This window comes from Akebia trifoliata, chromosome 14, assembly GCF_017979445.1.
Source record: "Akebia trifoliata isolate Shusen 1 chromosome 14, ASM1797944v1, whole genome shotgun sequence".
Taxonomy (NCBI): Eukaryota; Viridiplantae; Streptophyta; class Magnoliopsida; order Ranunculales; family Lardizabalaceae; genus Akebia; species Akebia trifoliata.
Window position 1 is genome coordinate 23808999 of NC_141388.1, and position 15883 is coordinate 23824881.

Below are 15883 nucleotides of genomic sequence, written 5' to 3' on the forward strand. Positions count from 1 at the left end.
GTGCCAAGCTGAGCCTTAATAAGCTCCTCAAGAAGGGTAGGTTGAGTGTTCGAAACCTCACGAAGCTAAGAATTCCTTGAGGCCACCCTACAGGGTCCAATTGACCCTTGACTCAACCAGTTGCATGTAGGACTTTTCGAGGGGGTGGTGCATGTGACTGTGGGATTAGTCTCACCCAAAGGGTGGTGATACCTACTATAAACACACACAAAAAATAGAAAATATACGTTGTTATTTTAAAAGTGAGTCGTGCTGGAGCGATTTTAAGATTGACCATAATTCACAGTTTGTTTACGTGGAGGTGCGCACAGAACCATAGATGTTTTTCCCTCGTATCCCGATGAAAAGCATCTATAGTTCCATACACACCTCCATGCCAGCAAAGTGTGAATTGAGGTCAATCTTGAGGTCACTCCAGTATAATTCTTTAAAATTTTAGAAATTTTAATTTAAAAAAAATTTAAGCCATTATTTTCAGCTCTTTTCTTTAAAAATAATGATGAATGTTCAAATTAAAATTCTGAAAAATATTCCATTTCAAAACATGGATTTTCAACTTAACTTTTTAAGGGACTTGTACATATCACCTAGCACAATTTCACTCCGACCTAAAAAATGTCATTTTATCTTAAAAGTTTACATCACAGCCCCAGTTTACTTCACAGCCCCACTTGTTGCAGCCCATATAATTTTGCTCCGGAACTAAGATATAGTAGAACCTGTCATTAGTAAGAGTTCTTGCAAAATTTTACAACAAAACTCTCATTAGCAAGAGTTCCTTCAGATTTTTACCCGACTCATAAATCATGAAGCTTTGAAAGCTGAACCCAGAAGTCATGAATCTTTGGTATGGTGAACTCTCTTTGATTTTCAAGAAGAATTGTGCTAGAGTAACATTGAAATGTACATTGATTCTGACATTTTGATGTATCTCAATGAAAAGCATTTATGGTTATGTGTGCACCACCACATCAGAATGTACAATTGATGTACATTTTAATGTTACTTCAGCATTTTTCTTTCAAGAAAGATGAAAAAAAAATGAGTCGTGCTGGAATAACACTGTGGGGGACATTTCTAACTTGGAACTGTGTGGGAATCATAGTTGCTTTTCAACGAGATACAAGTTCCACATCAGAAATGTCTCCGCACGATGTTATTTCAGCATTATAAAAAAAAAAAAAAAAAACCCACTTTGAATTGAGAGCAATCCGTGCTAGGTGATGTGCAACCAGTCAGTCAACTTTCATTATTATTGACAACGTAGCCCATGAGACCATAAAAATGTTGGATTTTATAGGTATCGTGGCCTTTCAAAATGTATTCCGTTTCCCTTAAAATAAAGAAATAATGTGGGAGAATGATGGTACTGACCTGAAAAGAAGTAGGTCCACTTTGTATTAATATTTCCTTCTATTTAAATTTTTATTTCATACAAAGGGATCAACATCCAACCTTGATTAAAAGGAAATCACCAAGAGATGAATAACATGGAAAAGGCATGTTAAGATGGATGTAATGGATTTCATTATCATTTAGGATCTAGGAAATTCTGAACCTGAAGACAAGGTCGCTTTCAAGAGGAATGAATTGATGCGTTCATGCACGTATGAGAAAGAGAGTAGAATAATAACCGTTCATAGGGTTGTATGGGATAGCTCCTATATGAGGTAGGTTAGTTAGATGGTTTGTGTGGCGTGGGATCATTACTTATTTTAAGAAGATGGACTCATGTTACTTGATAGACTTCCATTACCTTTGATCAATCCTCAAAATTTCTATTTCATGTAAAGGAATCAAGACTCAACCTTGATTAAAAGAAAATCACCTAAAGACGAATAACATGGAAAACGCATGTGAAGATGGATGTAATGGATTCCATTATCATTTGGGATCTAGGAGATTCCGATCTTGAGGGTAAGATCACTTTCAAGAGGAATGGATTGATGCGTTCGTACACGTATGGGAAAGAGAGTAGAATAGTCACTGTGCCTAGGGTTGTATGGGATAGCTCATCGATGAGGTAGGTTAGTTAGATGGTATGTGCAACTTGTGATCATTCCTAATTTTGAGAGAATGGATCCAAGTTACCCGAGATGAGATGGGAGGGTAGTTCCAAACGTGGGTTGGAATTTAAGGTTAGTTGGGTTAACACTTGTTGTCTGTGGATGTTATATTTAAATTTAGAGTGAAAAATTATTAAGTCCTAATTGAATTTGGAGATTGAGCATCTCAAATTGATTAATTTGGAGGTCCGATCTTCTTCGAAAGAGATCACTTTCTCATCTGCATCAATTTTGTTCTTCTATTGCACTCAATTATCAAGTTACGATTTAGGTTCGTAACATAATTCATGGCATATGATGATGTTGATTTTTTTATTTTTGTGGTGCAGTCAGAAGGACCAGCTGATATAGGAGGGAGAGGACCCAGCACTTGGGATTTTATTCTCACACAAGGATCATGTACCTAACAACACTTTCCTATTGTATCTGTTTCATCATATTTGACTTTCTAAAATTTAGGCTTAATTATCTAACTCTGACTTCCTTCTCTACAGACTCCAGCGCCGCTCTTTCATACCTCTACTATAAAGTAAGTCTTTACTAGCTATCTCAAAGATAAATGTACATTCTACATTTTTAATGAAATATGTGACTTTGAAGAAATCAAAACCGCTTCAAACTTTTGGGGCACTCCTTTCAAGGAATGGAGATTTGTTGTTTCGAAATTTATGTACCTAATTTAGTGAAGCAATGGCATGATGACATATGTATTGAAACTCAAGTAAAATACAATGTTTTAAAAACCAGACCGATAATCAAATTGAAATTTTGCTTAATAAGTCGGACTAGGGTCCAACCGGGGTTTCAATTTGATCAAATCAATTTCTAATTATATATATGAAAAATTTATAATCATTAGATCATTAGAAGTTATTTTCCAAAAAAAACTTAAAAACTTAACATATGGTAAATGTGGGGGTCAAATTCCGGTGAACGGTGCTAATGGATTCTACGTCACAGATCCGAAGTTGTTCCCCCTACCTCTCTTTTAGCATTGGCATGGTACCTGTCAAAAACTCTCTAATGCTTAAGTTAGAGTAGCAGATGAATAATTGATATTACTAGTTAGACTCTCAATTGGCCGAAAGATCTTTAAGCTTATATTCATTGTGCTATTTATAAATCTTTCATTTGAATTAGGATTTTCGCTTCTCGTGGGGGGTAATCCTGGAGGATCCCTTAATCCCTAGGGTCCTAAACGGAATGGGGATCTTTGGGATTGTATTTGCTATGTTGGGGGCATCTCCTCTGAGATCTCTAGGCATGATGTGCTCAAACCAAAATTATGAATATTCTTTGACCAGGTCTGCCCTATTTGGCAGACCAGTTCTTGTTTAGTGTTGTGCTACCCTTTTAGGCAGGCCAGGCGCTCTCTACCTTGGCCTGCCCTTCTACATGGCAGCATTATGTATCTTGATCTGCACATGGTACCACTTAACTGGTTGGATATGTGTACGATCTGGATGATCGTGCGAATATTACCCTCTAGAATTACCCCCTCTTGAGGAGACACGAAGTCTCACCGTCTTCTCAAGACACGTATCCTCCTTCTAATTGGCTGTCATGATTTTCTATTATTACTTCTACTCTTAATGAATCGATGCATTCAATGCAGCGTTGTTTAAAATCTTTTTTGACAGCTGAGGTGAATTGTCTCTAATCTATGGTCATCCATGTGTCCCACTAACGTCTGCATTGCATCCTAAGCTATGATGGTTAGGTTGGACTAGGCAATCCTTTCAGGCGTACATACTCTTTTACGTTCTTCTATAAATAAAAGACTTGTACTAGCTTTTCTTCCTACTGTGCTATTGCTTTTGCGATCTCATCTCTTTGTTTTACCGTTATCTTTACCTTTTTCAGGCTGAGGTAATCTTCTGTTCTCACCTTCTTTTTTCTACAAACTTAATTTTTCAATGGCTGCCAATATGACTTTACTTTGGAGGGGACTTTATATCCTTGCCTCTATGTCTATTCGGGTTTGGAAAGACCCCAACAACTTTGACGAACATCATCAGGGGAAAATCATGGTTTACGTTGGCCAAATCAAGGTTGGCCTAAGTTTTCCTCTATCTCATTTCCTTAAGGAGGTGTTGAGTAAAATAATTCAGGCCCCAAGCCAAAATTCTAGTAATTTTTATTGCCTAGTGGAGAAAATGGGTATAACCCCCAATGACTTCCTCTCCAAATATAACTTCAAAGCTATCCCCCAGCATCTTGGGTACTACTTACTGTCCTCCAAGAATGCAGTAGCTGCATGGGTTCCGTCTCTCCTTAAGACTGATAAAGAGAAGTACAAGGACTCCTTGATTGTTTCCTGAAACTAGGAGTTTGCCCTTGGCATTTCTCGTGAGGGATTTAGGGTTCCTCTGATCTTCCAAGGTAAGTCCAGCTTTTAGGCACCTAACTACATCCCATTTTTCAGCCATGTATAAAGTTTAATCTAACTTTGACTTATTTCCCTTTTTACAGATTCTTTTGTCCTTTTCGTTGTTGAGATTAGGAAAGAATAGTATAGAACATCCAAATATAGGGGCTAGTGGTAGTGGGTTTCAAAACCAGACTGACCGATGGGGTGATCGAAGAAGATTAGACCTATCCTTCCCCTTTTCATTTTCCTTGGCCACTTGCACAACCGACTCCTTTTGATCAGGTCGAGCAGATCTCGGAAGGCTTTCCTTCACCCCCTTGCTTCTATACCTACCCTTCCATCTCTTTTATTTCCCTTAGGGTCTACTGACGCCATGAATATTGATCTCTCGGAGTATCTTCCTCCCTTGACTTTGTCGTTAGGGTTACTCCTCCTTTTGACCAAGGTAAGAAGAAGAAGAAGAGGAATCTAGCATCGTGTGCCTCCATCTACACTAGAGAAATATGTTAGTTGACACTGGTAAGTGGAGAACAGGTTGCTCCTACTTTTGTTGGTACTGCTTCTGTTGCTTCAGTGGAGCTTCTTGATGCTCAGGTAGTGCAGAGCACAAACACCATCAGGGAGCACAACCCTATTTTTGAGCTCTAGCTGCGCAATAGGCGCAAACTAATAAGGAAAAGCTTGAAGAGCCTTTCACCCCGAAGAGAGTTCAAGCTAGAGGGCCCTAGTGACTTCATGACTTTCCTAGAGGAAGCAACATTCTTTTGGAGGAGTCGTGTGGCATTCCTCCACCAGGAGTTGTAGGGTAAGGAACCCTGTTATTGCTACCTCCCTGCTCTTCCACTTTATTTTCCCCAAGGACTGGGCCAATGTTGATCTGGTCTATTTGTTCATGGCCTCTACCAGGTAATTCTATGCTCTTCCCTCTTTGCTCCTTACACTTTGTGCTTTATTCACTTAGCTACTTTATTTTCTTGTAGGCCAACTCCTACGGTACCTTCCTAAAGTGGCATGAAGTTGATGACCAAATAGCCATCCTGATTAGGGAATATGAGGAAAAAATCACTCTACTCCAAGTTGAGGTGGTCTCCTTTAGCCAATTTTCTCAAGAGGCCAAAGAAGAGATAGAGGCAAACTTGACACAATTTTCCAAGGAAAACTTAGTCTTGAATGCCAACAATAAGAAGCTGATAGATTCCCAGGGTGTTTTTCAACTAGAACTGGCCAACTACAAAGAAAGAATGTAGAGGAGAGACGTAGAACTTGTGGATCTCCAAGAGAAAGTACAACAACAAAAGCTTGAGCTAGCTTCCTCAGGGCTGGTCTTTCTCTGAATGAGGACATGTCTCTTGTTTTTTTGTTGTACTCTGTTTTTACTGGTTTTTTTTTTATACTCTTCCATTTTTGGGATTTCTCTTGTACATCTTTCACTATTAATGAAAAAACTATATTTTTATGCCAACTGCTACTCAACTCTTAACTTAGCTGAATATTAAAGACTTTACTCTTTCGTACTGTTTGCATTGTATACTTTGTTTTACTTAAGTACTTCAACAAAAATTTGATCTACTTTTTATACTATTTGCGTTGTATACTTTGCTTTACTCAATCACTTTAGTAAAAATTTGATCTACTTTTTGCACTACTTGCGCTGTACACTTTATTTTACTTAAGCACTTCGGCAAAATTCTAATCTACTTTTTGCATTGCCTGTACTTTACACTTTACTTTACTTAAGCACTTCAGCAAAAATATGATCTACTTTTTGCATTGTTTGCACTGTATCATTATTTCTTCCCCCCAGGTTCTACCTTATGCTTTTATTACGTAGGTTGAATCTTTTTGAAAGTAGGTGCGTAGTGAATATCACTTAAGATTTTAGGCAACATAACATTCTATTTTAAAGAGATATTTCTGAATTACTGCCCTCCAATAAGGCTGTAACTCAATGTTACGACCATTAAGACAGTGCAAGATATCTCTCAATACTATTAAGGCATAGTGGTATCATGCACATACTTGTCCCCAAAAGGATGCAAATTGCAATTGTGCAAACCTTCAACTTGTTGATTAAGACGGAGAGGAGATTTGATGCCCTTATTTATGAGGGAACCCAAGTCTTGGTCCTATCTTTTAGGACAAAGCATGATCGTCCAACTCTTTTCTTTATCACTATAGGTAGAAGAGAGCTATAAGAACCTATCTCTCAAATGAGTCCTTTTTTATGCTCTGTTACTCATGACAGAGCATGGTCGTTCAACTCTTCATTCCACTAGTTAAGGCATAGGAGAGCTGCGAGGACTTGACTCTCGAAAGATCCCAACTTTGTGTTTTGTTACTCAGGACAGAGCGTGGTTGTCCAACTCTTTACTCTACCAATTAAGGTAGAGAAGAACTGCGAGAACCTGACTCTCGAAAGAGCCTAACTCTGTACATTGTACACTGTACTCTGTCACTCAAGACAAAATGTGGCCATCCAACTCTTCATTCTATCAATTAAGTAAAAAAGAGCTACGAGGACCTGACTCTTTGAAAAGCCTAACTCTGTGTTTTATCACTCAGGACAGAATGTGGCCGTCAAACTCTTCACTCTACTAGTTAAGGTAGAGGAGAGCTGCGAGGACCTGAGTCTCGAAAGAACCCAACTTAGTGTTATGTTACTCATGTAAGGCCCCAACCAATTCCAAACCTTACCAATTAAGGCAAAACATAACCACGTAGATCCGGACCCAAGTGGAACCCAATTTAATACTTTATTACTTGTGACAGAATAAGGCATCGACTAGCTCCGTACCTTGCCAATTAAGGCAGAACAGAACCACGTAGACCCAAACCCAAGTGGGGGCTATCTTAGTACTTTATTATTTGTGACAGAGTAGGGTCCCGACTAGTTCAGTACCCTGCCAGTTTAGGTAGAACAGAACCACGTAGACCCAGACCCATGTGATGCCTAATTAAATTATTTTCACGCGCAGGCTATCACCAATCAAGTGAGCTTTCTTTTATTGATAGTATCTTTTGAGATTACAAGTATTTCATGGTCTATGCAGTTCTTGATTGGACATTGTTATTAAGTAGTATACTTCCTTCTGGCCTACTTTTGCCATTCTATATGACCCTTCCCAATTTAGACCTAATTTTTCATTATTCTGTTCTTCTATATTCTGGAATACTATGCGTAGCACTAAGTCTTTTTCTTTAAATTGCCTATGGTGGACCCTTTTATTGAAGTAATTCTATAACTTTTGACGATAACTCTCTAGCCTTATCAATGCTGTTTCTCATTTTTCTTCCAACACATTCAACTTTGTTATTATTTGTTGATTATTCTCGTCAATCTGCACCACCTTTAACCTTATTATAGGGGAAGCTATTTTTCGTTTGTATTACTGTTTCCATTCCATAAGTTATGGCGAATGAAGACATCCTGATAAAAGTCCTAGTAGTTGTCTTGTAGGCTCATAGTACTCTGTGTAGGACTATTGTTTACCTACCTTTCCATTCTCCTATCCTTTTCTTTAGTATATCTATCAACATTTTGTTTATGACTTCAACTTGTCCGTTGCCCTGCGGATACTATGGTGTGGAAAATAACTGTGTTATCCCATGCTCTTTAAAAAAATCTTTGATTTGTTCTCCTATAAATTGCCTCCCATTATCTAAGATTATTGTGCGTGAAAGACCAAATTGATAGATTATATTTTTTCAGATGAACTTCTAGACTTTTTACTGGAAAATTTTGGCAAGAGGGAGTGTTTCTGCCCACTTTGTGAAGTAAACTATTGCTACTACCAAGAAGGTTAGGTTTTCTAGTACTCTAGGGAGAGGACCTACCAGATCAATCCCTCATTGTGTAAATGATTATGGGTTGATTAGGGAATTGGTGAGACTATTGTTGTTATTCTCACCGGAGTTAATATTAATCTTACTTTTACCTTACTTGTGGGGCAAGTAGGGGATTGAACCCATAAGAAATGAGGAGTAGAGTTAAGCTAAGAGAATAAAATTCAAATTAACTAAAAGGAATTAAAACTATTTTTTTTTGTATTTTTGAACTTATAAGAAGATGTAAAATTGATAGAAAATGAACTAAAGTAAATGAAATTAAAAGTAAGTAAACTTATAAAATTAAAGTATCATTGGAGGTGGATCTACTTAGAACATGTTGGTGAGAAATTTCTAGTCTCTAACCTTTTTATATCTTAATTGTAAGGGCTTGGTGTTAGCTCCTTAGATCGGAAAGTTTTGCAAATGAAATCAAATGAGGGAACATAAACAAAGTAGAATTATTTAAAAACTTCCTACTACCAATTATCTAGTTTAAGCATACTTTATCTTGATATAATCTAAGCATAAAGTACTTATATTAAGAATAAAAGGTGCAAGAAATCTTAAAGAGAACTCAAAAACATTTTAAATAAAAGAAAGACATGAAATTAGAAACAATACAAGAACTTGCTCTAGGCTTTTTCACTCTCCAATGGAGGGGAACTTAGCCTAATGTCATTGCAAGAGAGGGAAGATAAGAGATGAAAGAACTTTTCTTCATTTTATAGAGAAACTTACAACTTCTTCTTCTTCTACTTCTTACAAGACTTTTAGCCAAAAGAAAATAACTAGAAGATGAAAATACAAAAAAAATAAGAGAATAGGCTAAGAGTTTTGGATAAGAGAATCAAGAGGAGATGGAGAGAGCCTCTAGAGATTGAAGCTTTATTTATAGAGAAAAATCTGTGTAGAAGAGTCTAAAAGTAGCCTCCAATTTTCTTTGCACAAAAAGATAAAAGTTGTGAACATTAGTTAAGGATTAGGGCATTCCAAAGTGGGCTCAAATGCTTTTGTCTTGAGATTTTGATTCCAAAATGTTAATTTTCTGTACAAGAAACACACGTAATTAGATTTATCTAGTAAATGAATTTATTTATGTAGAATTAAGCCTAATTAACATACAACATGGTGTTTCGAGGCTTATAGTGATTATTACCTTAAAACGGGGAAATAGGGACAAAAATCCAGATAAATGTTCAGAAAATGTGTTTATAATTGAGTGTTTCGAGACACTCATCACACCTCAAACTTACATTTTTCTAGTCCCTAGAAAATAAAACTACCACTTTCACAGGCACCTCGACTGCATTTAGCTAATGCAGCAAGCCCTTGAACCGTTAGGTTACCCCTAATGGACGAGGTTGACTCGTGAGGATTTGTAGAAAATATACGCACAAAATTCAAAAACTTTACAAAACTATCAAAATCAAAGTATATAAGACGAACATAATGATATTTCACAAATCAGTCAAAGGTTATTTACGTTTGAACAAAGTTCTAATTTTTTATTCCTCATTTTAGAAAATTTCAAAGATAACTTGAATGCTTGTGCGATTTTATGATTTTTTTCTTTTTAAAAATAACATCTTTTTGAGGAACAAGATTTCACCTTTTAATTGTTAAGAATGATCGATTTTACCTAAGTTCTAACTCAAAACTAGGCATCCTGTCTAGGATTGTGAGAAGTATGGATGTTCACTTTAATACCTCTAAGGGGTTTTATATGTGATATTCCAATTTACTCATGTTTTTACCATTGACGGATTTCACCCTACTAATTGGTCTTATTGGACTCTTTTTCATTTTTGTACTTTTTCAGTTTTAATCTTTTGGTTTTACTTTGATTTTTTTTTCACATCTTTCTGCTTTTTATTTTCTCAACTTTTTCATACTTCACTATTTTTTGGTGTTCTTTTTACAAAAAGTAGGTAGCCTTTTTCAAGGTACCCAGTCTAATCCTATGGTTGTTGTCCAAGTCATATTAACCCCAATTCTATTTTTCTTCTAATCAGCCAACCAAAGGACAATGAAGTCATAGTTCACTAAATTAGGTTTCCCCTAACACTCTAGACAAAGAAGAGGGTCAATTCTTGTTCCATAAATTTTTGTTTTCCAAGTACTCAATCAAAAGTGAATTTTTCAAAGTAATTTTTTTATGATTTTCTTAATAAGGAACAAATTAAAAGAATTTATGATCAAAAGTTAGGACATGAGTCAGATATTTGAAATTCATATGTAAAAAATACATACAAAGATTTTGAATAAATATTTCGAAAGAGTTAAATATTTTTATATATTTTTTTTTAAAATATGAAACTAAACTAGAATGCTATGTAATGAAATTGTGAGCTAACCTAATACCCCCAAACCTAAATGAAATATTGTCCTTAATATACACGCAGTAAGGAAAGAGAAAAAAATGTTAGATCACACCTGAAACGGATTGGGCATTAATGTGTAAAATTTTGTTACAACTGATCTAAAAAAAGATTGAAAGTTATAACAATTATAATTTTCGAAATAATTTTGCATAAATAAAATCCTACCTAAGAATTAAGAAACAACTTAAAAACATTATAATCTAAGAATGAAACCCATCCTAATCTGAATCCAAAATTTCATTGACCTGTGCCTTCTTCTCCTCAATTTAGGCCAACATCTATCGATATTACTTAATCAACAATTGCTGACCAGTTTGCAGTCCTAATAGAGCTGATTAATTGGTTTGATTGAGAGTTGTCTTGAAGAAAAATGAATAAGAAAGGGATTAGGGTTGGAGTTTGTATTTTTATTTTTATTTTTTATTTATTTTTTTATTTTTAGAAAATTTGTTTCCTAACTACACTACTTATTAAAACAAAAGCACATGGGTTGCCTTCCAAGCAGCGCTAAGTTTAATATCTTCAGTCGAACCTATCAAAAGGTCTGATTTTTAAGAATTTTCCTAACATCTAATTTGACAGACACGACAATCGATTTACCACCCCAAATGACAAGTAGATAGATTTTGATCATCATTGGGATATGAAAATAATTTTTTTAAATGATCAACATCCCTCGTTTATCCTCAGTTCTTAATGTCATCACCTTTTCGAAATAGTTCTTAACCATCGTATTTCCTAAGAGAATGGAAGTTGTAAGACAGACATGGTCTTTACAATCTTGTGAAAGGATAGGCTGGATGGGGTACGAGGTTAGATCAATAGTGGTCAAAATTGATGTGATTAACAAATTAGAGATCATCCTTGGTTCTCCCTCAACAACTATTTCCTCTAATGGTGGATCAATTTTCTCAGCCAAATTTGTACAATTGATTAGCTCATTGGGAATTTGAAACATTGGTTGGCTCTTGGGGGTTATCTCATTTGAAAATTGATCATTCTTTTTTTTTTCTAAGGGCACAGTAAGTTGACCCAATTGAATTTCCATCATTGCTTCGATTGGAACTGTAATCTCATTGATTTGAATTTGAACTTCAATTGAGACGGGATTATTAATTATTGATGGACAATCATCGAAATCTTTAAAAGAGTAGAACTGGTCATTAAGGTTATTTTGAAAGAATGGTAAATTTTTTGGGATGGAGATATCCTCATTTTTTAATTTATCAAAATTTCTTTCTTCTAAATATAGCGCTAGGTGACTCAATTGAGTTCCTATGCTGGCTAAGGCTTGACTTACGTCCTGTTGTTGTTGATTTAATAACTCAATCATCAATGACTTTAATGATGAAGTTGGAGGAGAGATCAAAAATAAGTCATTGAATGTTGACTCTGGCTCTACAGCTCTATATTCGGAGAAATGTTGAGAAACATAGGATTATCGGGGAATTATGGTTGGATTCATCATCAAGGTGTCGTGCATATAAAATCTTCATGGTTACCAAAATGTCTACCTTGAGTGAACGCGTACTGACACGGTATGGTATCCAAGGGAAATCAATTATCTATGTGATATGGTTTGTCGAACAAACTAGGTATCGGCATCTAATAAGAATTTTGAGAATGATGTATATTACCTTGCGTAGCATGAAACATGGGTATACTCAGACAATACTTGGGAGGATGACCATAATTATCACATAGGACGCATGGGATCTAAGATTCTCTACTAAACTCCATGACAATGCAAATCACACAGTCGATCAAATAATCACGAAAAGAAAAGACTGGACCTAAATAGGTTGCCTAAAGCTAGACAGCTCCTAATTGGGTAGAAGTAGCATAACTAGCCTTCCAACTCGGTTCTATAAAGTCAATTTTGAATCATTCAGATCTCCAGATCGTAGGTGGCGTACAATGCATAAGCAAGGATACTCTTAAATCATCTTCATTTCTTGAATAAACTGAGTCTATCTCCTCAAAGAGCAAGATCTTACTAGATACAAAAGATGATCAAGAAGAGCAATTGGCACAATTTGAAACGAAATTTCTCCTATTGAGCTCGTGGGCCCTATAGTCAAGTCTAATTAATTTTATTTAATTTGATTGGATGACTAGTGAGTTGATTGTACTAATTAGAGCAAAAAATTGGTAATGACTTCCAATCCTTATCTTATCATACCATCCTTAGGAGAGGGGTGCTTTTTACTACTTAATTAACTATTCTAAGTGTGTGCAAATTGAAAAAATAACACACAAAGACAAGGAGTAACCCATTAACATAGAGAGGCGTGGGTGTTACGGGATTACCTCCCGTACTAGATGGGGTGAAGATGGTTTGAGTCGACTTAGGCCACCAATTCCAATTTTGGTGTGCGAACCTAAGGAGCCGTGATGGTATTGTCCACTCGTCGTCCTTCCTTAGTTTATTACAATCCAAGCATTCTTGGATAATTAAAAAAAAATTACAACGAATCTTATACAAGAGTTTCTAAAATAGAAAATAAACCTACCTAAAGCTTAAAGGAAATTGAAAGAAAAGAAGAAAAAAAATGTTCACCTACAAGGAGTAAAATAGAAATGTTAGTAAATGGACTCAAAAATAGAATTTGACTTAGCAAAATCTTATTGACTTTGTCATATTTTATAGAAAATTTCCTTCTACTCCAAATCGATATACTATAATAGTTAATTGGAGATTGGAGCAGAAAGTTACAGTCAGTTTAAGTTCTGCTGTCTAGGGTGAAAAAGAAAAGGGGAATAACTTTTTTTGTCTTTTTTCAATATTTTTTCTTCTTTCTACCATCTTAAAACCTCAACAAAACTTGAACTTATAGAAAGAAATAAAAAAAATAAAAATAAAAGAAATAAATTTTAAATTAAAACTTACCACTACTACTTTTACTTTTCCCCGACAGCAACGTCAAAATTCTGGTGAGACTATCGTTGTTCTTCTCATCGGAGTTAATATTAATCTTACTTGTACCTTACTTGTGGGACAAGTAGGAGATCAAACCCAAGATAAATGAAGAGTAGAGTTAAGCTAAGAGGATAAAATTCAAATTAACTAAAAGGATTTAAAACAATTTTTCTTTGTATTTTTGAACTTATAAGACGACGTAAAATTGTTAGAAAATAAACTAAAGTAAATGAAATTAAAAGCAAGTAAACTTATGAAATTAAAGCACCATTAGAGGTGGATCTACCTAGAACATGTTAATGAGTAATTCCTAGTCTCTAACCTCTTTATAACTCAATTGTAAGGGGTAGGTATTAGCTCCTTAGATCAAAAAGTTTTGCAAATGAAATCAAATGAGGGAACATAAACAAAGTAGAATTCTTTGAAAACTTCCTACTACCAATTATCTAGTTTAAGCATACTTTATCTTGATCTAATTTAAGCATAAAGTACATATATTAAGAATAAAAGGTGCAAGAAATCTTAAAGAGAACTCATACGCGTTTTAAATAAAAGAAAGACATGAAATTAAAAACAACACAAGAACTTGCTCTAGACTTTTCCACTCTCCAATGGAGGGGAGTTTAGCCTAATGTCATTATAAGAGAGGAAAGATAAGAGATGAAAGAACATTTCTTCATTTCATGAAGAAAGTTACAACTTCTTCTTCTTCTACTTCCTAGAAGACTTTTAGCCAAAAGAAAATAACTAGAAGATGAAAATACAAAAAATAAGAGAATAGACTAAGAGACTTATATTAAAGGAGTCTTGGATAAGAGAACCAAGAGGGGAGGGACAGAGCCTCTAGAGATAAATGTGTAGAAGAGTCTAAAAGTAACCTCCACTTTTCTTTGCACAAAAAGACAAAAGACGAGAACATTAGTTAAGGATTAGGGCATTCCAAAGTAGGCTCAAATATTTTTGCCTTGAGATTTTGATTCTAAAATGTTGATTTTCTATATAAGAAACACACGTAATTAGATTTATCTAGTAAATGAATTTATTTATGTAGAATTAAGCCTAATTAACATACAACATGGTGTTTTGAGGCTTATAATGATTATTACCTTAATACGGGGAAATAGGGACAAAAATCCAGATAAATGTCCAGAAAATATGTGTATAATTGAGTGTTTCGAGACACTTATCAAAAATTGAGTTGCACCGCATGCTGATGGATAATCCTTTCATACCTTTGGAAATTATCACAATGCTTAATGTATAATGTTGCGTCTTTTTGTAAGTAAAGTCAGAAATACCCTTGTGAGAGTATTTTATAAACCAAAGACTTTGCCTCTGAGTGGTTCTCGCAATCTCCTTCGTAGATTTTACTTAGCACCTCTTCTACTTTTCCTAGTGTTAGGCATCATAGGAATGGTCCCCCTATAGATTTCTTGTGCAGCTTCCCATCCAGGATTGTGGAACTCTCTACTTTAGTCTTTACCCTTTTTGCTTCTTTAAGATCATTAGATAGAAGTCCTAATTGTAGGAAGACAATAATTGGGTTCATCTATCGTTGGTTCTTGATCGCAGCTACTACATTGACCAGATCTGATTGGTCTACCAAAGGCCTTTCTTGGTAGCCTATTGGCAGTTCTCTCTTATCTTGTCCTGCCAACATTGAGGTTATAAAGGCTAATGCGTGTGCATGCCTGTTATTCACCCTAAGTATGTGTTCTACTTGTACTTCCCCTACTTGAAGTGTGGTAGATCTAATCTTCTTCAGGTAGAGCTGCATTTTGGGATCTCATACCTCAAATGTTCTGTTGACATGGTTCACTATTAGCTACGAGTCATTGTAGACTGTAGCTTCTATTACCCCTAACCCAGTCAACGTGTTGAGGTCGAGCAATATTGCTTCATACTCTACTTCATTATTTTATACTCTGAACCTAAACCTGATTGTTTTCGTTATCTTGGATCCATTAAGAATGATTAATACCACCCCTAAACCAGATCCTTTTAAATTTGATGACCCATCCACATAGATCTTCCATCTGGGATGATTACTTATCTCTTGCCTATCTTCAACATTCTTCAGCTCTTCTACCAGTAGATTTTCTTTTTTCTTCTAGTGGAAAGTATGCAAGAAATTAACCACTGCTTGCCCTTTTAGCGAAACCCTAGGCTTGTATTCCAGCCCGAATTCTACTAGCAGTACAACTCATTTTTCCATTATTCCTGATTCTTCCGTCTTTCCTAAAATTGACTTCAAAGGGTACTTTGTGATGACTTGCACTCAGTGCATTTGGAAGTACTGTCTCAACTGTAGGGTTAT

The 15883-nt window shown here is 35.5% G+C and overlaps 1 protein-coding gene across 1 annotated transcript in view; it reads left to right on the top strand.

Annotated features, from left to right (window-relative positions):
* Nucleotides 1-15883, top strand: part of LOC147386579 (furostanol glycoside 26-O-beta-glucosidase-like) — a 45603-nt gene that overhangs the window by 5023 nt on the left and 24697 nt on the right. The window contains exons 2-3 of the mRNA XM_086423579.1: nt 2396-2465; nt 2561-2595. Coding sequence (XP_086279705.1) covers nt 2396-2465; nt 2561-2595 — 105 coding nt within the window. The remainder of the gene's footprint in view (nt 1-2395; nt 2466-2560; nt 2596-15883) is intronic.